This window comes from Salvelinus alpinus, chromosome 8 (assembly GCF_045679555.1).
Source record: "Salvelinus alpinus chromosome 8, SLU_Salpinus.1, whole genome shotgun sequence".
Taxonomy (NCBI): domain Eukaryota; kingdom Metazoa; phylum Chordata; class Actinopteri; order Salmoniformes; family Salmonidae; genus Salvelinus; species Salvelinus alpinus.
This window is the reverse complement of record NC_092093.1, coordinates 39491828-39515771: the sequence shown is the minus strand read 5'-3', so window position 1 is coordinate 39515771 and position 23944 is coordinate 39491828. Positions and strand designations below refer to the sequence as shown.

The window sequence follows — 23944 nt, the reverse complement described above, 5'->3', positions numbered from 1 at the left end:
CCTACCCCTCACCCTCCGATCCAACAGGTCCCAGACGTGATTGAGATACGGGCTCTTCGCTGGCTATGGCAGAACACTGACATTCCTGTCTTGCAGGAAATCACGCACAGAACGGGCAGTATAGCTGGTGGCATTGTCATGCTGTAGGGTCATGTCAGGATGAGCCTGCAGGAAGGGTACCACATGAGGGAGGATGTCTTCCCTGTAATGCACAGCATTGAGATTGCCAGCAATGACAACAAGCTCAGTCCGATGATGCTGTGACACACCACCCCAGACCACCTCCAAATCGATCCCGCTCCAGAGTACAGGCCTCGGTATAACGCTCATTCATTCGAAGATAAACGCGAATCCGACCATCACCCCTGGTGAGACAAAACCCTCGTCGGTGAAGAGCACTTTTGGCCAGTCCTGTCTGGTCCAGCGACGGTGGGTTTGTGCCCATAGGCAACGTTGTTGCCGGTGATGTCTGTTGAGGACCTGCCTTACAACAGGCCTACAAGCCCTCAGTCCAGCCTCTCTCAGCCAGCCTCTCTCAGCCTATTGCGGACAGACTGAGCACTGATGGAGGGATTGTGCGTTCCTGGTGTAACTCGGGCAGTTGTTGTTGCCATCCTGTACCTGTCCTGCAGGTGTGATGTTCGGATGTACCGATCCTGTGCAGGTGTTGTTACACGTGGTCTGCCACTGCGAGGACGATCAGCTGTCCGTCCTGTCTCCCTGTAGCGCTGTCTTAGGCGTCTCACAGTACGGACATTGCAATTTATTGCCCTGGCTACATCTGCAGTTTTCATGCCTCCTTGCAGCATGCCTAAGGCACGTTCACGCAGATGAGCAGGGAACCTGGGCATCTTTCTTTTGGTGTTTTTCAGAGTCAGTAGAAAGGCCTCTTTAGTGTCCTAAGTTTTCATAACTGTGACCTTAATTGCCTACCGTCTGTAAGCTGTTAGTGTCTTAACGATCGTTCCACAGGTGCATGTTCATTAATTGTTTATGGTTCATTGAACAAGCATGGGAAACTGTGTTTAAACCCTTTACAATGAAGATCTGTGAAGTTATTTGGATTTTTACGAATGATCTTTGAAAGACAGGGTCCTGAAAAAGGGACGTTTCTTTTTTTGCTGAGTTTATATATTCTTAATTCATTCCTACTTAAATTTGTGTGTATTGGGTATATGTTGTGTAATTTGTTAGATATAACTTGTTAAATATGAATGCACTGTCAGAGCTTGAAGTACAAGAATGTCGCTACACCCGCAATAACATCTGCTAATCACGTGTATGTGACCAATACAATTTGATTAGATCTTGTCCCCTCCAACAGACAGTTACCCTACCCCCCCTAAATTGTAAATAAGAATATAATGTTTCTAAATACTTCTACTCAACTTATTCTACATTAATGTGAATGCCACAATCATTACAGATAGTCCTGAATGATATCATAGCCCCCTCCCTAAAAAAAAACGCTAATCTCCCCTGTTAATCACGATTCATTCAGCACTATCCGTAATCATGGTAGCATCCACATTAATGTAATACTGTTTAGAAACATTCTATTCTTATTTACAATAAACGTGACTCCAAAATGGCACAATACATTATTTACCATTCATTTCCATTGGGCACAAAATAATCTGAAACACAAAACAAACAGCAAATGCGTCCCGTTTGTGGAGTCACAAACTTGATGTAATCATTGGTACGAGGAATTTGTGACAAAATACTATACAATAGTGAATTTGTCCCAACACTTTTGGTCCCCTAAAACAGGGTTTCCCAAACTCGGTCCTGTACAAAATGTGCTATAATTTCTAAACATTTCACCCGATATTGATGTGGGTTGAAATACCCTCAAATTACAGTTTATAGTCTGCACTTTAACCTCATAGTCATTGTATCATTTCAAATCCAAAGGCCTGGAGTACAGAGCCAAAACAACAACACATTTCACTATCCCTATACTTTTGGAGCTCACTGTATGTCTCGGGAAACGTACCTCAATCCAGGGATGAGAAATGCGTTGTACTCCGAACTGTCCCATTATCCTATCTGTTACATGGAGAAGATTGAAGTTAGTTTGTCCTTTCATTCACAAAGGGGGATAACCGAGGTTATATAGCGGTTGAGAATGCGTTTGCATAATTATTTCAGTCTTTGTTTTTTCTATGAGGTAAACACATACACAGCCGGAAAAAATGTTTTTCTGTTCAACAGCACCATTTTGTTAGAAATAAATGTTATCACTATCAAAGTCGAACTGCATATATGTATTACAACAAAGTAAACAGTGGTAAGACAAATAACAAGTCTTTATCTTAGTTTTCAGAGCAACCTTACCTCCCAATCAATAGATGGTGATGAGTTTAATTCCAACAGGACTTTGGCCAACTTCACTATCTTGACAGCATTGTCTACTTTTGACTCTTTTGCGCCCAGCAGAAGCTGACAAAACAAACGAGCAGTGTCGAAATAAGTACATGAATATGACTTGAATGACACCAAAATAAATGTGAACAAATGTTTCAATGGAACGTTTTCATATTTATTTGGTTTCATCCAGGTCTAATTATTTATTTCCAACTGTCATCGTGTTTGATGACTACGGAAAAGATAGGTAAAAGTCACGATTGGTAAAGGCATGCCAATCTTGCATTTTGATTTTCAGCTCTTTTTTGGGGGGGGGGGTGCTTTGTGCTTAAAATATCAGCAAAGGAGTTACAAAGTATCAGCAACTTGGGAAAGTTGTCTTTTGTCTGCCATGTACTGTAAACAAACATCTCCCTGTTAAAAGCTACCAATTTTGATAGATAACAAAACTAGCTAACTACAGCCATTTATTTGTAGGTAGGTTTGCTAAACAAGCCAGCTGGCCAAGTCAACAGAATGGATTACATCAGTAGGCAGGAAGATAAACACAACTTGTGTGCTGGTTTAGCCTATTCTATAATGACAACTTAATCAAAGTTGCAAGCAAGTTAGCTAACTAGTGTTATGAAATAGCTATAACATGAACTCAGCAAAAAAGAAACGTCCCTTTTTCAGGACCCTTTCAATTATCTTTCAAAGATCATTCGTAAAAATCCAAATATCTTCACAGATCTTCATTGTAAAGGGTTTAAACACTGTTTTCCATGATTGTTCAATGAACCATAAACAATTAATGAACATGCACCTGTGGAACGGTCGTTAAGACACTAACAGCTTCCAGGGGTTAGGGAATTAAGGTCACAGTTATGAAAACTTAGGACACTAAAGAGGCCTTTCTACTGACTCTGAAAAACACCAAAAGAAAGATGCCCAGGATCCCTGCTCATCTGCGTGAACGTGCCTTAGGCATGCTGCAAGGAGGCATGAGGACTGCAGATGTAGCTAGGGCAATAAATTGCAATGTCCGTACTGTGAGACGCCTAAGACAGCGCTACAGGGAGACAGGACGGACAGCTGATCGTCCTCACAGTGGCAGACCACGTGTAACAACACCTGCACAGGATCGGTACATCCGAACATCACACCTGCGGGACAGGTACAGGATGGCAATAACAACTGCCCGAGTTACACCAGGAACGCACAATCCCTCTATCAGTGCTCAGACTGTCCGCAACAGGCTGAGAGAGGCTGGAATGAGGGCTTGTAGGCCTGTTGTAAGGCAGGTCTTCACCAGACATCACCGGCAACAACGTCGCCTATGGGCACAAACCCACCATCGTTGGACCAGACAGGACTGGCAAAAAGTGCTCTTCAATGACGAGTCGCGGTTTTGTCTCACCAGGGGTGATGGTCGGAATCACGTTTATCATTGAAGGAATGAGCGTTACACCGAGGCCTGTACTCTGGAGCGGGATCGATTTGGAGGTGGTCTGGGGCGGTGTGTCACAGCATCATCGGACTGAGCTTGTTGTCATTGCAGACAATCTCAACGGTGTGCATTACAGGGAAGACATCCTCCCTCATGTGGTACCCTTCCTGCAGGCTCATCCTGACAGGACCCTCCAGCATGACAATGCCACCCGCCATAATGCTCGTTCTGTGCGTGATTTCCTGCAAGACAGGAATGTCAGTGTTCTGCCATGGCCAGTGAAGAGCCCGGATCTCAATCACATTGAGCACGTCTGGGACCTGTTTGATCGGAGAAGTGAGGGCTAGGGCCATTCCCCCCAGAAATGGCCCGGAACTTGCAGGTGCCTTGGTGGAAGAGTGGGGTAACATCTCACAGCAAGAACTGGCAAATCTGGTTCAGTCCATGAGGAGGAGATGCACTGCAGTACTTAATGCAGCTGGTAGCCACACCAGATACTGACTGTTACTTTTGATTTTGTCTCCCCTTTTGTTCAGGGACACATTATACAATTTATGTTGGTCACATGTCTGTGGAACTTGTTCAGTTTATGTCTCAGTTGTTGAATCTTGTTATGTTCATACAAATATTTACACATGTTATGTTTGCTGAAAATCTTGTTAGTTAGCTAGTTAGCCACTAGCCAGCCATCCAGCTTGCTAGTAAACTTGTTTTACTTGCTGTTTTGTCGTATTTTTCTACACATTTCTAACTTTATATATGACATTATGTTTTGTAATTCAACGTTTTAAAAACATAGTATAGTCAAAGATTTTTTTTTATAACTAATGGCATAGCTCTATTGTTTCACTTTAGCGCGCCTTTCCTGACATTTTGTAACTTCTTCCTTTCTTGGTTTTGTGACAGTATCAACAGTTTTCCCGCAATCTTTAAAATGACACGTGAGAAAAGTGCAATCTGATTGGTTGCACCCTCTTAGAAATTTAAATACCAACAAAAGCTTTGATTCTATTGCCTGCTTGGAATCGATCGCCAGAATTTCAATAAATAGGGGGAACTCGAGTCGTTTGCATGTAATTGTGGCGTTGATCTAGTCAAGGAAAGTGTACTGTAGATAGTTGTGAATATATATATTTTTGCAATTTTACTGACGTTTAACTTATCCTTAAATTGTTTCTGTTGTATAACTCGTGTGTCATTAAAAATGTTTGTAACTCGCTCACCACTCGCCAAGAAAAATGAAAACGCTATCACCACTCAAATGGACAACATTTCACTCGTTGACAAGGAAAACACGGTAAGTTTGAAATTGACGTAACTATATTTATTTTATCTAGTTATTTTTGATGTCGGTGGTTTAATTTAAAAGGTGGTTAGGCAAACTCGCCTCAACTAGTTAGTAACCAACGTTAATCTGTCACGTCTTACTTTCTGTCCAGCACATTAATCAATTGAATGTAAATCAATGAAGCCATTTAGTTAATTATCTAATTTGCCAAAGATAACGTGTAATTCCTCCCAATGCAGCCTCCCAGCCTGAACATGACCCGGATTCAGGCCTCGAAAACCGCGCGCAAAATCTTTGCAGATTCTGAGGTGGGTGAACAATGGCTACTTTTGCTTGAAATTGTCAGTTTATGCAGTGCTCATTTTGTATTTCATCGACATGCGCAATTAATGTTAACCTGGTAATTAGCTAAAATGTGTCTTGAGGTGTTCATTTGCCGCAAATAATGTCGCCTATTCTAGTTAGCTGCCGAGTCATCATCATGATGTCGCCTATGTCAAATGTAAGCTAGCAGTCGAGGAACTTAAGTAAGGCAAGCATATGTTTGAATGGTTAGCAGTAGTTACACACGTTGGCTACTCAAGTGTTTCATAAGGCAAACGTCAATTGTTAGCCAGTAGCCTTCCATTCTGGCCATGTCACGAAAGCCTTTGTCTTGAACACGTCACTAACTAGTTACTGCTAACAAGCTAACTAATGTTACATAGCATAACTCAACCGTCTGACGTTGGGTTGTGGAGAATCTTGACATTCTAAATAAACTGGTATGCCTTGTCTTATTACATGCATGTATTTCCACTTAAATTATAAGCACATTCGGCTATTCTAACCATTGAGGAATGTTTGTTTTCCCTGGGGAACATTTTTACCAGTAATGAGATTAAACTTTTTTTTATTTTTATTTAACTTTCTGTTAGCCTAAAGATGTCGAGAAATTCAATGCTGAAGAAGAGCCACTCCTGAAGGAAAATCCACGCCGGTTTGTCATTTTCCCTATCAAGTATCATGACATCTGGCAGATGTATAAGAAGGCAGAAGCTTCTTTCTGGACTGCAGAGGAGGTATGTCCAAGTTGCTGCATCATTAGTGGTGTTGGCATAAGTAAATGATATGTGAGCTGGTTCATGAGATTTTATTTATCATCTTGTTTTCCAGGTTGATCTGTCCAAAGATACACAACACTGGGAGTCTCTGAAGGATGAGGAGAGATACTTCATCTCTCACATATTGGCTTTCTTCGCTGCTAGCGATGGCATTGTCAACGAGAACCTGGTAAATTGCTTGTGTGTACAATACAACAATCAATATTTAGCTATCTACACTGTCAAGAAATCACTGATCTAATTTCCTGTTTCTCTACTAGGTGGAGCGCTTTACACAGGAAGTCCAGGTGACAGAAGCAAGATGCTTCTATGGTTTCCAGATCGCCATGGAGAACATCCACTCTGAGATGTACAGCCTGCTCATTGACACCTACATCAAAGACCCCAAAGAGAGGTTAGACTTGTCAGTCAAGCTCTTAGTTAGTGCAGGGAAGTTTTGTATTTTCTGGCAGTGATGAGAAGCGCAGGTGTATGTACCTCAGCTTTTAATGGGAACTGAGTGTAGCTGCTGGTTCTTGGCTCAGTGGGCATGTTGTCTGCTGACTGGGTGGGGTCCCAACATGATATAGATGCCAGACTGTGCCTCATGAAGATAACATATACACCACCAAAGCCCTTAATTCAAGACCCACCTGCAATATGTAGCTTTTAGGGTTACCAGACCAAATTTGCATAGGAATGAGTTACGGATCAGGAAATTTAAAGTGAGTAAGCAGTTCTGTTCTATGTGCACTATTTCTATGCTTCCCGTTACAATTGTAATCTTTTATTTTCAGTTTTGTACACAGCTTCAAAACTGAAAATCGTTTGAAAGTACAATGATACTGTACTTTGTGTTTTGCCACATAACCTGAAATTAGTAGAACTTAGTGTTCTTAGCAACCAGAAAATGGCAGAGTGATTTCTACACTTAACTTTTTTAAGTCTAAGCATTTTATAGTGCAGCCTTCAACTTTTTGTGACAATGTTCCCTAATATACTTTTCTTTGTCATACAGGGACTACCTCTTCAATGCCATTGAAACCCTCCCTTGTGTGAAGAGGAAGGCGGATTGGGCCCTGAACTGGATCGGCAACAAAAGTGCTCAATTTGGTATGTACATATCTTTTTCTCTAACAACCTGCACGTGATTGGGTGGTCAGTTGGTAATGGGCTATGTTTGTATTCCAGGTGAGCGTGTGGTTGCCTTTGCAGCTGTTGAGGGGATCTTCTTTTCTGGCTCCTTTGCTGCCATTTTCTGGCTAAAGAAGAGGGGGCTCATGCCGGGCCTAACCTTCTCCAACGAGCTCATCAGCAGAGATGAGGTGGGTGTTTTTATTACATTGATTTACCTATGATCCCAGCATGCTAACCTAATTGAAATTAAATCATTACAACTATTTGGTTGCAAACCTGTTGGATACCTTTCATGTGCTTGTTTCACTGAAAAAGCAACGATCTTCATGACTAGTTGACATTATCTTACTAACTAGTTCCATATGAATCCAGGGCCTGCACTGTGACTTCGCCTGCCTTATGTTCAAGCACCTGGTGAATAAGCCCTCAAAGGAGACTGTCACCAATCTGATCAGGAATGCAGTGGAGATTGAGCAGGTATGTTGATTAAAAATTAAGGACATGTTTCCCTGACCCAGATTGAAAGTCCAATGCAGCTGTTTTTCTATTAAATCATTTCTGGGAAACAGTTAAGTACCTTACTGTGATTTTCAATTAAAATTGTCAAAGAAATGCATGGCTTAGCAAACCGCAATTTTTAAAGCAGAGAATTTGCTGGGAGTTGTCTGAGGGGGAAAACTAGCTGTTGGCAGGTTTGGTAGTCTTTCTTATTGGTCTAACTAATTTACTGCCTGGTGACTTCACTGGGCTGGCCAAAACTCCATTCCACAAACAGGCTGACACTTCACACTGTCTTTTAAAATGACTACACTAAAAGAGTATTGTTTTCAGTTATTCCAAACTCGGTGTATATTAAACACAGGAAAATCTAATTTGTCTGCACTTCGCCTTTAAATCTACTCTTGGGGAAAGGCCCAAATAACACCTTTTGACCTATACTGCACTACTTCTTACCAGATCTATGGGCCCTTGTAAAGTAGTGCACTAAGGTGCCATTTGGGACATTAGCTTTTTGTCCTCTGCTTATAAATACTTTTTTTATGGTCTGATTGTTAATTTTAGTTCACATTTCAGGAGTTCCTGACAAAAGCCCTGCCTGTAAAGCTGATTGGTATGAACTGTGACTTGATGACTCAGTACATTGAGTTTGTCGCTGACAGGCTGATGCTGGAGCTGGGCTTTGACAAGGTGAGATTATGGTTTTGTCCCCTCATGGTACCCTAGTCCCTGTGTATGGGGCGGCAGGGTAGCCTAGTGGTTAGAGCGTTGGGCTAGTAACTGAAAGGTTGCGAGATCAAATCCCCTAACTGACGAGGCAAAAATCTGTCGTTCTGCCCCTGAACAAGGCAGTTAACCCACTGTTCCTAGGCTGTCATTGAAAATAAGAATTTGTTCTTAACTGACTTGCCTGGTTAAATAAAGGTAAAATAAATACAAATCTAGTGTGCTATGTAGGAATTTGGGTGCCATTTTGGAAGCACACCTTGTGCTTGGGCTAAAGACCGTCCTCTTCCTGGAAAACGATAAGTGTTTGCGTGTCAATTAGACGGTATGTGAATGGAGTGTCCTCTCCTGCCGAGGAAACAAGTATTCTACAGAGTCATTCGCGGAAGAGTTTTGAGATCTGCCACACCCCCTTTGAATCTGCTGAAAAGCATACACATTTGAAAACTACGCCAATCCTTTTATCTATAAAATGTCTCGCACGACTATTTAAATTAGTTTCTCACTTCACACTTATTTAAAGATTCCACCCCTGTAAATGTAATTTGCCTGATGCATGACTGGAGTATGAGTCTTATTTCATACAAGCCCATTTGTTTCCTCTTTGCCCTTTCTCAAAAGGAGGGAGGAGAGGACTGAGTTGGGGTAAACCAATTGATTATCTTCCCTTGTCCCTTGAGACAAATGTGTCTTTTGACATGAAGGGTTTCAATCAAAAAAACTCCATGTTTTAGTTCTAACTATTTCCATGGGTCCATGCACTTTGTTTTGAAATTAAATCTGAAATGGGCTAGCAATGATGAAAAGCGCAGGGGTACGTACCTCAGCTGATAATGGGAGCTGAGTGTTGGTGCAAGTTCTCAGCTCAGTGGGCATGTGGTCTGCTGACTAGGAGTGCCAACACGATATAGACGCCTGACTGAGTCTTGCCTGTAAAGCTATAGTAAAAGCATGGACATGTAAAATGTAGGAGCTCACTACTGTAAGTCTGGAAAAACTTTGCTCGATGGCAGATGTACAGTATTTAATTTGGGTTTGCCTCAAACGGAAGCATTTAACAAACTTTCCACTAACTCTTCCATTTTAGATCTACAGAGTGGAGAATCCATTTGACTTCATGGAGAACATCTCACTGGAGGGCAAGACTAACTTCTTTGAGAAGCGGGTAGGGGAGTACCAGAGGATGGGTGTGATGTCTGGCACCACAGACAACACCTTCCGGCTGGATGCTGACTTCTAAAGCTCTTGAGACATTGACACTTTCAACACTTGAAGAGGACATGGGCCTAGCTACATGTTACTGGACCACCTCATTGTAGTTCCCATCATCCATTCCCACTGCTTTTGACCAGAGCTCCCATGGGTCCTGGTTTTGGGATGAAGACTAAGTCTTAATTGTCGGGTCCACAGACATCACCATACACATTACCATTCACAACCCACCTCATCTCAGTACATGTCTGGTTTTATGATGTATTTGTATAGTAGCTTTTTAAATTGTTTTTATCTGTTTCTGTTTTGTAATAAAATGTACAAATTGAACATGCAGCAGCTGTTATAATTATTTTAGCCCACTGTTTTCTTGTTAGTTTACAGATGGTAATACTGCAGTCAACTCTTGGAATTAAAGTTAAATTCATCTGACCCCTGTAATTACATTTGTGTTCATTAGGAGTAGCTAATATTGGTTTAGTGCTGTATCTGTACTTGAATAACTTACTCCACTGAATTCCTAAAGACAATACTTTTTACTAATTTTCCCTGACCCAAAATAAATTACGTTTTGAATGCTCAGGCAGGACAGCAATATGGTCCCATTCCACACCCATCAATAGAATGTTTTGTCATCCTTATTGCCTCTGATCTGGTGGACTTCAACTGCATTTTGAAATTATATTTGAGTGCCACTGGTGTGGGGGGGAAATGTACTCAATTGTCATACTTGAGTAAAAGTAAAGATACCTTTTTTTATAAAAAATGACTAGTGAAAGTCACCCAGTAAAACACTAGAGAAATTATATAATGTACTTAAGTATCAACAATCTAATTGCAAAAATACATTTCAAATTCCTTATTAAGCAAACCAGTTGGCACCATTCTATTAAAAACAAATGTATGGATCCCCAGGTGCACACGCCATAAGACAATTTACAAAGCATGTGTGTTTGAGTGCCAGATCAGAGGCAGTAGCTACGGATGACCAGGGGTGTTAAGTGTGTGAATGGACCATTTCTATCCTGCTATGCATTCAAAATGTAACTTCTGGGTGTCATGGAAAATGTATGGTGTAAAGTTCTTTAGGAATGTAAAAAGGTCAAGTACAGAAACCCCAAAGCTTGACTTGTAGTACTTTAGTAAAATACTGTGTTCCAAAACAATTGTGCCATCTGGTTTGGAATTTTATGTATAGCATTTCCTTTTACAATTACTCTTTGGCATTTGAGTACCTTTTTCCACCACTGTACTGTGCATTTAAAACGCTTAGTATTTTTCTGGCTGACACATTTAACAGTCATTTTCTATTAAGGTGTCTACTTTTACTAAAGTATGACAATTAAGTACTTTTTCCATTGCTGGCATTTCATAGTGACAAGAGGAGTGGCAAGGAACACTGGCATTTCACAAAATTTGAGCAAGAAGTTGAGCAGTATAAGTAGGCTACTAAACAGAATTCCAACATTTATTTTAAACAAATCGTACAATGGATGGGTTGGCTGAAAACGCCAAGAAAGCTGAGCGCTTCCATTTGTCAGAAGTCCGCCTGTTTTGATTTTGGATGGCCAGATTGGCAAATTTCCACGTGCGTAATCGTAAATGGCTAATTTCAGTTGAGTTCATCTTGTTATTAATACGGTCTTGTTTTGACTGCTTTAATGTCAATGCTAATATGGCTCAAATTCACTAGCTAACGATGTATTTGAGAGACGTGGTCATTGTTCAAACGTATTTGTTTTCAATAAACATTGGAGAAGATATAGTTTACATGTCAATCTAAGCCAACCTCATGTTTTGCCCCATGCTTTTGCGCGCGTCGTTTGTTGCTAAACAACCAACCCGTCTATAAATACATATGGACTAAGGCCCCGCCCAAAATTGTGCCGCATGAAAGAAAATGTAATGAAAAGCACAATCTGAAAACCGTTTTGAACAATGAGGCTGCAGTGCCTCGACCCCAGCTGTCACATAGCGAAGGCGGGGCTTTGAATGTCATTGGCTGAAAGCCGTTTGTTTTTACATCGTATGAGGAAGTAACCGGACGGTTAATGAAAAGCTCGGGACGTTGGCATTCTTGGGCCCATTTGAACGCTTTCTGCTGAACCACTCAACTATGTCGATCACGAACCCGAAACAAACTGTTCTGAATCCGGTGAGATGCTTTGAAAAGACTTTAAAAAATATTGTGAATCATTCTTGCACTTGCTCATACATCAACTAAAGCGAGATAATATTGAATTCAGCTCTGTCAGTTAGCTAGCTAACAGCTAACGTCAGTTATACAAGCGATGCCTCTTTCATCATTTATCAGGTTGATATGAAGTTGTAAAACATGGTTTGATGACGTTTGGTACACGAACAGTTCCACAAGTACTGTACCTTTCTGAAGTGTCTATGTAGGTCAGGCGCGTGCGTGCAATGTTTTTGACAGCAGGAACTAGTTCATGGAGCTCATGCCATGTTCAAGACAACTGGGAAATAAGCTCAGTGTTTCCAACTTGGAAAGTATCAGATTCAACCAGTAGGAAGCTCAATGCAAAACATGCAAGTACATTTTAACTCGGAGGTTGAGTTTCCATGTTGTCTTGAATGCCGCATCAGGTCATACTTTCACTTTAGTTTTGTAGAATATGTCATAGTATGAGTGTTTCAGTTTAACATAAATTCTAATTTCATGCATTCAAACAACAACCTAGTCTGACTTTTGGTATCAATAAACACTTTCTACTCTACTGACAGACCATTCCCTTTGCTGGGACGATCCTGGGAGGTTTACAGCCTGGGGAGATGGTGCTCATTCAAGGCACTGTTCCCAGTGATTGTGAGAGGTATGGGGTTGATTATGGATACACTACACACACATCTCAAGAATGACATCACATTACTGTCACATGAAATGTTATGGAAGTTGATGAAGTCGCTTATAGCAAACTACAGCTGTGTGTGCGTGTCCAGGTTTCAGGTGGACTTCACCCGTGGGAACAGCACAAAGCCCAGAGCGGACATAGCCTTCCATTTCAACCCTCGCTTTAAGAGATCTCCCTGCATCGTGTGCAACACACTGGAGAGAGAGAGCTGGGGCAAGGAGGAGATCCTGTATAAGAACGCTTTCACACTGGGGTCAACCTTTGAGATGATCGTCCTGGTGCAGAAAGACGAGTTTAAGGTCAGGATAACTAGTGATCAGATTAGATGCCTTTAAGCCCATACTCGTAAAGCGTCTCGTAGTAGCGGTGCTGATCTAGGATTTGTTTTGCGTATTACTAATCACAGTTAATAAGGTTAAATGGACTATGGGGACCTGTTCCTAGATCAGCACTCCTACTCTGAGATGCTTGATACATACAGCCCCAGATCCCCCTGATCTATATAGCCTTTGCCCTGGATCAATGTTCAGGTCCATAATTATTCATAACAATATTGTTAATTGAAAAGACTGACTCGTGGTTCTGTGGGAATAGGTGTAGGTGCTTTTTGGCCCTTTTGAGTGTTTTCAACATGCAACATACTTTTCATGTAGAGAAAGGGAGGCTCTTGAAACAAACTTTTTCCTCGTGATCACTTCCTTTCCCTGTCCCAGGCATAAGCCTGTGGCTACGTCCCAAATGGCACCCTATTCCCTATTTAGTGCACTACTTTTGACAAGAGCTCATAGGGCCCTGATCAAAACGAGTTCACTATATAGGGAACAGGGTGACATTTGGGACATGGCCTGTGACTCAAAGATTCACTTTCATTTCCTTGTTTTTTGTGTCGCTGTTCAGTCCGGTGGTTGTATATTAAGCATGGGGGAACGTGCTAAGTCAGTTTTGCCTGCAGGACGTGTTAATAATTCAGCATAATATATTTTTCACTTCCCTTAGTGGTTGAGGTTGGCTTCAGAAGGTTTCTTATGTTATGTCTAAGGTAAAAGCCAAATACAGTGCATTCGGAAAGTATTCAGAACCCTTCCCTTTTTCCACATTTTGTTATATTATAGCCTTATTCTAAAATGTATTAAATAAAAATATAAAAATATCTTAATCAATTTACACACAATACCCCATAATGACAAAGCAAAAACAGTTTTTTTAGAAATGTTTGCAAATATATAAAAAATAAAAAACAGAAAGCCTTATTTACATAAGTATTCAGACCCTTTGCTATGAGACTCGAAATTGAGCTCAGGTGCATCCTGTTTCCATTGATCATCCTTGAGATGTTCTACAACTTGATTGGAGTCCACCTGTGATAAATTCAATTTTTTGACATGTTTTGGAAAGGCACACACCTGTCTAAGGTCCCACAGTTGACAGTGCATGTCAGAGCAAAAACCAAGTCATGAAGTCGATGGAATTGTCCGTAGAGCTCCGAGACAGGATTGTTTCGATGCACAGATCTGGGGAAGGGTACCAAAAAATACATGCAGCGTTGAAGGTCCCCAAGAAGACAGTGGCCTCCATTATTCTTAAATGGAAGAAGTTTAAACCACCAAGACTCTTCCTAGAGCTGGCCGCCCGGCCAAACTGAGCAATTGGGGGAGAAGGGCCTTGGTCAGGAAGGTGACCAAGAACCCGATGGTCACTTTGACAGTGCTTCAGAGTTCCTCTGTGGAGATGGGAAAACCTTCCAGAAGGACAACCATCTCTGCAGCACTCCATCAATCAGGCCTTTATGGTAGAGTGGCCAGACGGAAGCCACTCCTCAGTAAAATGCACATGACAGCCCGCTTGGAGTTTACCTTAAAGGCACCTAAAGGACTCAGACCATGATTTTCTGGTCTGATGAAACCAAGATTGAACTCTTTGGCCTGAATGTCTGGAGGAAACCTGGCACCATCCCTATGGTGAAGCATAGTGGTGGCAGCATCATGCTGTGGGGATGTTTTTCAGCGGCAGGGACTGGGAGACTAGTCCGGATCGAGTGAAAGATGAACAAAGCAAAGTACAGAGATCCTTGATGAAAACCTGCTCCAGAGCGCTCAGGACCTCAGACTGGGGCGAAGGTTTTCCTTCCACCGGCACAATGACCCTAAGCACACAGCCAGACAACGCAGGAGTGGCTTTGGGACAAGTCTCTGAATGTCCTTGAGGTGCCCAGCCAGAGCCCGGACTTGAACCCGATCAAGCATCTCTGGATAGACCTGAAAATAGCTGTTCAGCGACGCTCCCCATCCAACCTGACATAGCTTGAGAGGATCTGCAGAGAAGAATGGGATGGCTTTATTACAGACAGAAATACTCCTCAGAAACCCCTAGTCCATAAGACGATCCCACAGGTGCAGAAGCCAGATGTGGAAGTCCTGGGCTGACGTGGTTACTCGTGGTCTGTGGTTGTGAGGCCAGTTAGACGTATTGCCAAATGATATTGGAGGCGGCATATGGTAGAGAAATGAACATTACATTCTCTGGCAGCAGCTCTGTTGGACATTTTGTGCAGTCAGCATGCCAACTGCATGGTCCCTCAACTTGAGACGTTGTGTGGCAAAACTGCACGTTTTAGAGCAGCCTTTTATTGTCCGCAGCACAAGGTGCACCTGTGTATTGATCATGCTGTTTAATCAGTTTCTTGATATTCCACACCTGTCAGGTGGATGGATTATCTTGGCAAAGGAGAACTGCTCACTCACATGGATGTAAACACATTTGTGCACACGATTTGAGAGAGAGAGACGCTTTTTGTGAGTATGGAAAATGTCTGGGATCTTTTATTTCAGCTCATGAAACATGGGGCCAACACTTTCAATGTTGTGTTTTATATTTTTGTTTAGTATAGTAAAGAACTCATCACCTGGTTGTCTAGGTCTTAATTGAAAGGAAAAAAACAAAAACCCACAGACACTAGACTCTCCATGGAATGAGTTTGACACCTCTGCTTTGGAGGATTCTCCCACTGTTTGTCTCACTGTTATCTCCCCTCTCTAGGTGGCAGTGAACGGTGCTCATGTACTGCAGTATAACCACAGACTGGACCTGGATAAGGTGGACACACTGGCCATTTCTGGAAAGGTCAAGGTTCAGGCCATCGGCTTCTTCCCCGCCTCTGTAAGTAACTCATCCTAACTTCATTATTAAATGTCAGATGGTATGAAACATTTCATATTATCTAGCTATAGCCGAACTGGCTTTATGCTTTCAAGGCCTCCAGCCATATGTTATGCACCTCAAGTTGAATTCTACAGAAGACTTACATGCCCTTGCCGGAGATTTAAGTTCTGAACAACACTTTGACCTGTTGTGGACCCATGGGTGTAAAAAGTTTGTTTTGTCACTTCAAATTGTAGAACTCTGGTCCACCTCCACCTGGTGTTGTGAACAACAGAGGCCCACAAGCCAATGTAAGGAAATCTATCGTTGCTAAGACTGCTAACGCGGTTGTGGTGCTTTTGAAGGGAGTCTTTTTGACTCCAAGCGATGGGATTGTTTAACACTCTGCATGGACTCTTTATGCCAACATGTATAACATTAAATTCAAGTCAAGTATGCTTTGCCTCTAATGAGAGCAAAACATCTACTTTCTTTCTGACAGGAAGTGCTTTCGATGTCAGATGACTTGGTAAGTTGTTATTACATCATATATGATTGTAATATGAAGCAGCTGTGCTGCCGATGTAATACATCACACATTTGATTAGAACAACATTTGTCAACTCGTTTTTTTTAAACATTTTTAAGAATTTCTAATCAAATTCAGCCCACTGGTGCCACAACAACTGGGCCTTTGGAAGTTATCTTATTCCAGACATGGACAAATCTCCCAATAGCATTACAGCAGGCTCTGAGGGACTGTGATGTACCTGTAATTTTTCACAGCGTCACGCGTCATCAGAGTCTGGAAGATTTGGTGCCATGTACTGTACTACCTAGAGCCTTATATTTGCAATACAACGCTCTGGTACTACCTAAGGTTCATCACATGTTACTCTGTACCAAGTCTGTTTTTGTGATGCACCATTTGAATACTTTACTCGTCTGACATGAACTGTGCTATTTATTTGTGTGACCTGCTGACAGAAGTAATTTGTGATTGTTGCAGAGTCTGCCCTTCAGGGGCAAACTGACCAAGGGGTTGAGTGTAGGACACACCATCACAATCAAAGGACAGACCAGCCTGTACCCACACAGGTATGTATGTAGCAGGCTAGGGGACATGAAAGGATTGTCTAAATATAAAATATAATTCACATTACTCTGTTCAAATTCCACACCATTCTTTATCCACAAATTCTCTGAAATTTAGCAACCGTACAATAACATTGATGAAATGCAGTGTTTTGTCATTCACTGCTAAATTGACTTTTGTATTTAACTTGTAGCTTCTTGGTGAACCTGAGAGTCGGTAACACGGAGGACATAGCGCTCCACCTGAACCCCCGTATGAAGGCCGCCGTGTTCATCCGTAACTCCTACCTGTCCGAGTGCTGGGGCCCCGAGGAGAACACCCTGCCCAGCTTCCCCTTCTCCCCTGGGGAGTACTTTGAGGTAACCCTTCCCCACCCTCTCCCTCTGTACACTGGAGTGTATTCATTATCAAAACGTTAGGCAACAGAAAACATTTAGCGAGTTTCTTATTGGTGAAGTTCAGGTAGTCCCTCTGTTTCTGTTCGTTTTCTTCTGTTTGGTGTCTAGTGAATACGACCCTGGATACACTTGGAATGTCTGGGGAAACGCCAGTACCTCTTTAGGGTTTCTTGGCCTTGAAGTTGTCATCTTTCATATCAATAGTCTTAAGATAGAGAATTTTGGTCTGAAACAGTTTTATTGTCTGCCTGGAATCATTTTTGAATGCCATTATCTGCATTAATTCACAGCAAGGCCCAACAATGGAAAGATACAGCGTTATACTGAATCATTCTGAATCCCATTGTCTTATGTCAGATAGCATGACTTTCATTCCATTATGTAGGACTGATGCTGCCTGATGCAAGACCATGTCTGAATACTACATCTGATTCTACCCCTCATACCCTCTCCCGTTTGTTGCCTCGTTCTAGATGATCATCCTGTGTGAGGCCCACCAGTTCAAGGTAGCGGTGAACGGGGTCCACCAACTGGACTATAAGCACCGTGTCCAGGACCTGAGCCGCATTACTGAGCTGGAGATCCTGGGAGACCTGGAGCTGCTGGATATCAAGCTGTGGTGACCCCTGACCTCCAAGATCTGTTTTATGTCCCAATTGTCTCTCCTTCCTCCCAAAGTGTGCTTTTGTTCACATTCCTTCACTGATTTGAAAGGAAATGACCGGCATGAGATTAACGGTTAACGTTCTCTAGCTAGCCTATGCCTTCATCATTTCAATGCTTTTAAGCAGATATTATTGGGACACACTGCTAACCTCCTAGATCTGACCCCAGTCACCCTTAGAATGACCTCCAGCTCTGGCTACGTCACGATTCACAACCCTTTCCCAGAAATGTAGTAGCAGTAGCAGACCTTTCACACTCCCCGTCATGGATTTAAAAGGATTGGGTGTAAGCATTGGCTGGAGGAAGTATCCACCATTGTAAAAGCCATGCAAGAAAGTGTGCATTTTGGGAGAAGCATGGAGAATGGGCCATAGCCTCCTCAGCCAGGGACTCATATAGCTTCGCTGAAAAGCATCTTCCACTGCATGTCCTCTACCCATTGTATCCTTGATATTCCTCCTATGTGCATGGTCTGGTTTTAATTTGGGACTCTCTCTCAGTACGTTAACGGACTACAAACCAAGTATCTGACAACCTATCTATTCATTTTGGGGCAGGTTGAATGTAATTAGCAAATTATCTGTGGAAGCAGGTATGGGTAACGTGACAAACGGGTAGGTAAACAGAAACACCTTTTTATTCATTTGAGGCAACATGGGCAGGGTGATCAGGTGGCTATTGTGATAGTATCACTATGATCAGTTTTGTAATAATCATTTTCATCCTAACGCATCAGAATAGCAATACTTTCATTTATTAACGCTTGTTATTTAAGCTCGTGCTTTAGCCGTTTAACCTTTTCATCCCTGGAATGTGAAAGCCTTCCTATTAGCAGTTTATCTCATTTTCTAGACTCTACGGCGAAATATTTTATGCCATGGGCATAAATGGCTTATATAGCAACTTAACCATGGCTTATATAGCAACTTAACCATGGCTTATATAGCAACTTAACCACTATGTAACAAAGGAATTAGATCAGGGAATTGATCATACACATTACATACCTATTTCCAGAGCGCAGGTCTGCTATAAGCAATATCTGCGCAAATATACAATTTATCAGGGAGCCTCTTTAACAAAAAGTTGGGTAGTCATCAACTTTCTTATGCAAGTTTCCACACAGATATTCCTGAGCTATCATTTTAAAGGTGGATTTTGTGCATATGCCACCTGTGTGTTGAGTAATTTCCATCCCCAAAACTGAAGTTTTATATTTGAATATCAACCAAGAACAACTGTAAGCAAAAGCCTACAAGCTTTACCATAGGAAATGACTCAAGTATGTATAAAGATATGTGTGACCATAATAAATGAACAAATTAAAGTCGCACTCCAGTCTCCTTTTTACTTAGTTTATCACCTGATTTACTTAACAAAAGGCACATCTCAAAAGGTCTAGGTGTAGGGGTGTGTGTGTGTGTGGTACCACAGAATGAGTCATAATACCCATAAAACCTAGTGTTCAAACAGAGAAATGGTTCCAATCATTTATCCCATAGGGGATTTAAGAAACACTTCAAATGAGGGCTGTGTTTTGTGTAGGCTTACCCCGGCGTGATGTTTTTATAAATGTAAATCTCTCTAGGACAAGGTCACTTATCAATATATTCACCTGTATTTACCCCCCCCTCCCCAAAATGAAATGCTAATTAGCTATCATAAAGAACTACAAATGCAATGAAGGTCTGGACGAGACTGACGAATCGAGACAAAGGTAACAATCTCTGGATTAACTGTCTAATGTTAGCTAAATGTTGTACATTTCTTTAAATGGACAATTCTGTGAACTGTCTTGTGCAAGTTTTAAATGAACACTACGTGTTAGCAAAGATGTCAGCTGGAGATGACGTGCAGGAGCTTGCAGAGATTTGTAGTCTTGCATGATGCCTACTTTGATACTAATTAGCATTTTTGAATCTGAGTGTAAATAGAGCTGAAAATATTTATTAAAGTCACCTTGTTTGAGAGAGATTTACCAGTGGTATAAAGTACTTAAGTAAAAATATTTAAAGTACCACAAGTCGTATTTTGTGGTATCTGTACTTTACTATTTATATTTTTGACAACTTTTACTTCACTACATTCCTAAAGAAAACAATGTACCTTTTACTCCATACATTTTCCCTGACACCCAAAAGTATTCGTTACATTTTGAATTTGAAGCAGGACAGGAAAATGGTGCAATTCACACACTTATCAAGAGAACATCCCTGGTCATCCCTCTGTCTCTGATCTGGCAAACTCACTAAACAGAGAACATCCCTGGTCATCCCTACTGCCTCTGATCTGGCAAACTCACTTAACACACATGCTTTGTTTGTAAATTATGTCTGAGTGTTGGAGTGTGCCACTAGCTATCCATAAATTAAAAAGAAAAATAGAAAATGGTACCGTCTGTTTTCCTTACACTTCTTCTTAATAGGGGGCGCTGTTTTCACTTTGGGAAAAAATCGTGCCCAAATTAAACGGCCTTGTACTCTGTTCTAGATCATACAATATGCATATTATTGTTACTATTGGATAGAAAACACTCTGAAGTTTCTAAAACTGTTTGAATTATATCTGTGAGTAAAACAGAACTCATTTGGCAGCAAACTTCCAGACAGGAAGTGAAAATTCTGAAAATGGGGCTCTGTGTCAGGGCCTGCCTATTCAACTGGCTTATATTTATGGATCTGTATGCACTTCATACGCCTTCCACTAGATGTCAACAGGCAGTAGAAGGTTGAATGGGGTGTCTAGCTTGATGTGAGGCCGAATGAGAGCTTTTGGAGTGACAGGTCCGCTCTTTTGTCAGTTTTCAACTGCGCACAGGGGAACTCCACATTGTCTTCTGAAATGCGTTACGTATACACGACGAAATGCTCCGGCTCTGATTTTATTGGATACATATGAGAAAAACATCATAAAGTAGGATTTTTCAACCGAGTTTGACCAGTTTATTCAACGTTTATTGGGACTTTTGGAATTTTTCGTTCCAGGCGCAACGATTTCTTGGACATGTGCTAGCCAAAGTTGCTAATTCGACAGAAGAAATGGACATTCTAAAACCAAACAACGATTTATTCTGGAACTAGGACTCCTTGCACAACATTCTGATGGAAGATCATCAAAAGTAAGAGAATATTTATGATGTTATTTCGTATTTTTGTGTTTTATGTTGGCTCCAACAAGGCGGAGAATTGTAGGGCGCTGTCTCGCAATATTGCATGCTGTATGTTGTACTAAAGTTATTTTTAAAAATCTAACACAGCAGTTGCATTAAGAACCAGTGTATCTTTCATTTGCTGTACAACATGTATTTTTTAGTAAAGTTTATGATGAGTTCTTTGGTTGGATTAGGTGACTGTCCAAAATATCTCTGGACATTTTGGTGCATTGTGGCTACGTATTCACAATGTAAAACCACGATTTGTAGCTCTAAATATGCACATTTTCGAACAAAACATAAATGTATTGTATAACATGATGTTATAAGACTGTCATCTGATGAAGTTGTTCAAGGTTAGTGATTAATTTTATCTCTATTTCTGGGTTTTGTGAAAGCTATGTTGGCGGTGAATAAATGGCGTTGTGTGTTTGGCTATTGTGGTGAGCTAATATAAATATATATTGTGTTTTCGCTGTAAAACACTTAAAAAATCTGAAATATTGGCTGGATTCACAAGATGTTTATCTTTCATTTGCTGTACACCATGTATTTTTCATAAATGTTTTATGATGAGTATTTATGTATTTCACGTTGCTCTCTGTAATTATTCTGGCTGTTTTGGTGCTATTTGTGATGGTGGCTGCAATGTAAAACTACGATTTATACCTCAAATATGCACATTTTCGAACAAAACATAAATCTATTGTATAACATGACGTTATAAGACTGTCATCTGATGAAGTTGTTCAAGGTTAGTGATTAATTTTATCTCTATTTGTGGGTTTTGTGAAAGCTACCTATGCGGTGGAAACATGGTGAAAACATGGCGTTGTGTGTTTGGCTATTGTGGTGAGCTAATATAAATATATATTGTGTTTTCGCTGTAAAACATTTAAAAAATCAGAAATGATGGCTGGATTCACAAGATGTTTATCTTTCATTTGCTGTATTGGACTTGTGATTTCATGAAATTATATTATATGATATCCCTGTCGCGTTAGGCTAGGCTATGCTAGTCAGCTTTTTTGATGAGGAGGATCTCGGATCCGGGAGGGAGACTCGTTAGAGGTTTTAATATAAGGGTTTGTAAATGATTTATACTTTTACTTTTGATACTTAAGTATATTTTAGCAATTACATTTACTTTTGATACGTAAGTACATTTAAAACCAAATACTTTTAGACTTTTACTCAAGTAGTATTTTACTGTGTGACTTTCACTTTTACTTGAGTCATACCTTTACTCAAGTATGACAGTTGGGTATTTTTTCCACCACTGAAATGTACATGGTTATCAAAACGTCACGTCAGGGTAAGCCTGCACGAAACACAGACCTTATATAAAGTGGTTCTAAAATTCCCTATGGGAAAAATGAATGGTGGAAAATTGATTGGGACTATTTCCCTGTTTGACCGCTAGGTTTTATGGGTATTATGACACCTCCACTGTTGGGCTGTACTGTTCCTGCAAGCTAGGAGCGAGGTTGATGATATTAGAGGGCACCATCAGACCTACTCCTTGAATGGCTTACTCAATGAAGTGTATAAAAAAACACTATTTTTTACCCTTGTATGTGTACATTCCTGTATTTAGAGGTGGGATATTGTTTTACAGTGAGTATTTAATCCAGCACTACTACCGCCCTTGTGAAAGCTACACACTCCTGGCTGACAGCTACAGAAAACCAGTAATAGTGTGGGTGATACTTGCTGATATGTCCAAATCCATTGATCGAGTAGATCAGGCAACATCTGTCTGACATTGAACTGTGTCCAAGGTTTACTAGCCTGGCTTCACAGCTACACCACCGGAAAGAAGGCAGAGAGTGATGGCAAATGGCACATTTAGGCCTTGGTCAGAGGTCACCGCTGGTGTGCCACAATGGTGTGTGGTTTCACCACATCTGTTTCTCCTTCACATGTCCACCCGAAAAGTTGTCTTCAGTGACACTCTGGACACTGGGTATGCAGACGATGTAGGGCTGTCCTGAGCCATACCATTAACCAGCATCCAAGAGGACACTTCCATGGGCTTGGAGGCAAAGCAGCTGGAAGAGTGGGCCCCATCCAACTACATGCTCCCGAATGGGTAAAAAGTCTGTGGAAATTCTGCTATGTTTTTCAACAGACCCTCCGCAACCTGCACCTCTAATCCTAGGAGGACAGGAAGTACCAGCGGTAACAACGACCAAATATCTTGGTTTTGATCTAGACTCTAACCTCAGTGGTGACATATGTGGCGCAGTCAAGGCCTCAAAACGCCTGCACTTTTTGACTGTCCTTGTCAGAAATGGCCGACTCAATGAATATCTGGTCACGGTATACACCTCACTGGTCAGGCCTTCTCTGGAATACAGTGGAGTGCTGTTAGTTGGATGCAGTAAAAAGCAGCCGGCCCAACTAGACAGGGTGCAGAGGGCCTTGAGGATCACCTCCAGAGGTGGTGCAGTGCAACCACAGCTCCCGTCACTGCAGAGCAGGCGACAACAGGCTGCAGTGCACGCTTCCTTTAAAACTGCACCATCTTCTCTACTCCCCAATGGAAATGCTGTACACTTTTTTTGTTTATCCTCGATGATTCTTAATCAAGTGCATCATTTTGTATGTCTACCTTGTTTTAAATGATCAAATGAATTTAATGTCCAAAAGAACATCTGTAGAATTGCAGGAAATGTATTTTGAAACTAAAAACTCTGGTGGTCTCTCAACCAAATCTCGCTTAGGTCCCCGAAAGGCTAGGGCCGGCCTTGAACTGGCCTGCAAGCATTCAGTCATACACTTGTGAGAGAGCATGATAACTAGTCATACACTTGGTAGCATGGTACAGAAGAAGCTGTTGGAAAAGCATTGTCTACTCCAAATCAGTTTTGGTCAACACAT

General features: G+C 41.3%; 2 protein-coding genes and 2 non-coding genes across 5 annotated transcripts; all 4 read left to right on the top strand.

Annotated features, from left to right (window-relative positions):
• Positions 1-4803: 4803 nt before the first annotated feature.
• On the top strand, positions 4804-10072 carry rrm2 (ribonucleotide reductase regulatory subunit M2). Its single transcript, XM_071413852.1, has 10 exons — positions 4804-5096; positions 5327-5395; positions 6005-6148; positions 6243-6359; positions 6451-6584; positions 7188-7282; positions 7361-7494; positions 7679-7783; positions 8381-8494; positions 9618-10072. The coding sequence occupies exons 1-10, from the start codon at positions 5004-5006 to the stop codon at positions 9768-9770; spliced, it is 1158 nt and encodes a 385-aa protein (XP_071269953.1). The 5' UTR covers positions 4804-5003; the 3' UTR covers positions 9771-10072.
• LOC139583894 (small nucleolar RNA SNORD94) lies at positions 6636-6776 on the top strand. The gene has a single exon (XR_011676651.1). It is a non-coding gene; the product is annotated as a small nucleolar RNA SNORD94 (small nucleolar RNA).
• Positions 9321-9459, top strand: LOC139583893 (small nucleolar RNA SNORD94). Its single transcript, XR_011676650.1, has one exon. It is a non-coding gene; the product is annotated as a small nucleolar RNA SNORD94 (small nucleolar RNA).
• A 1547-nt stretch (positions 10073-11619) lies between the features above and the next one.
• On the top strand, positions 11620-19243 carry lgals8a (galectin 8a). Of its 2 annotated transcripts, XM_071413853.1 has the most exons (9): positions 11620-11897; positions 12485-12573; positions 12701-12911; positions 15649-15768; positions 16008-16061; positions 16253-16279; positions 16760-16848; positions 17040-17205; positions 17718-19243. In XM_071413853.1, exons 1-9 carry the CDS (start codon positions 11859-11861, stop codon positions 17865-17867), a joined length of 945 nt encoding a protein of 314 aa, XP_071269954.1. In that variant the 5' UTR covers positions 11620-11858; the 3' UTR covers positions 17868-19243. The 2 variants fall into 2 exon arrangements, with proteins under 2 accessions (XP_071269954.1, XP_071269955.1); XM_071413854.1 differs by lacking the exon at positions 16008-16061 and having other exon boundaries at positions 11743-11897.
• The last annotated feature ends 4701 nt before the right edge of the window (positions 19244-23944 follow it).

Bases quoted from the DNA above. Each gene is read 5' to 3' on its own strand.
- lgals8a (XM_071413853.1), top strand. From the start codon at position 11,859: ATGTCGATCACGAACCCGAAACAAACTGTTCTGAATCCG. The intron at 15,769-16,007 runs GTAAGTAACTCA...TTCAAATTGTAG, and splicing joins TCGGCTTCTTCCCCGCCTCT to AACTCTGGTCCACCTCCACC. The intron at 16,280-16,759 runs GTAAGTTGTTAT...TGATTGTTGCAG, and splicing joins TTTCGATGTCAGATGACTTG to AGTCTGCCCTTCAGGGGCAA.
- rrm2 (XM_071413852.1), top strand. From the start codon at position 5,004: ATGTTTGTAACTCGCTCACCACTCGCCAAGAAAAATGAAAACGCTATC. The intron at 5,396-6,004 runs GTGGGTGAACAA...ACTTTCTGTTAG, and splicing joins AAATCTTTGCAGATTCTGAG to CCTAAAGATGTCGAGAAATT. The intron at 6,360-6,450 runs GTAAATTGCTTG...TTTCTCTACTAG, and splicing joins GCATTGTCAACGAGAACCTG to GTGGAGCGCTTTACACAGGA.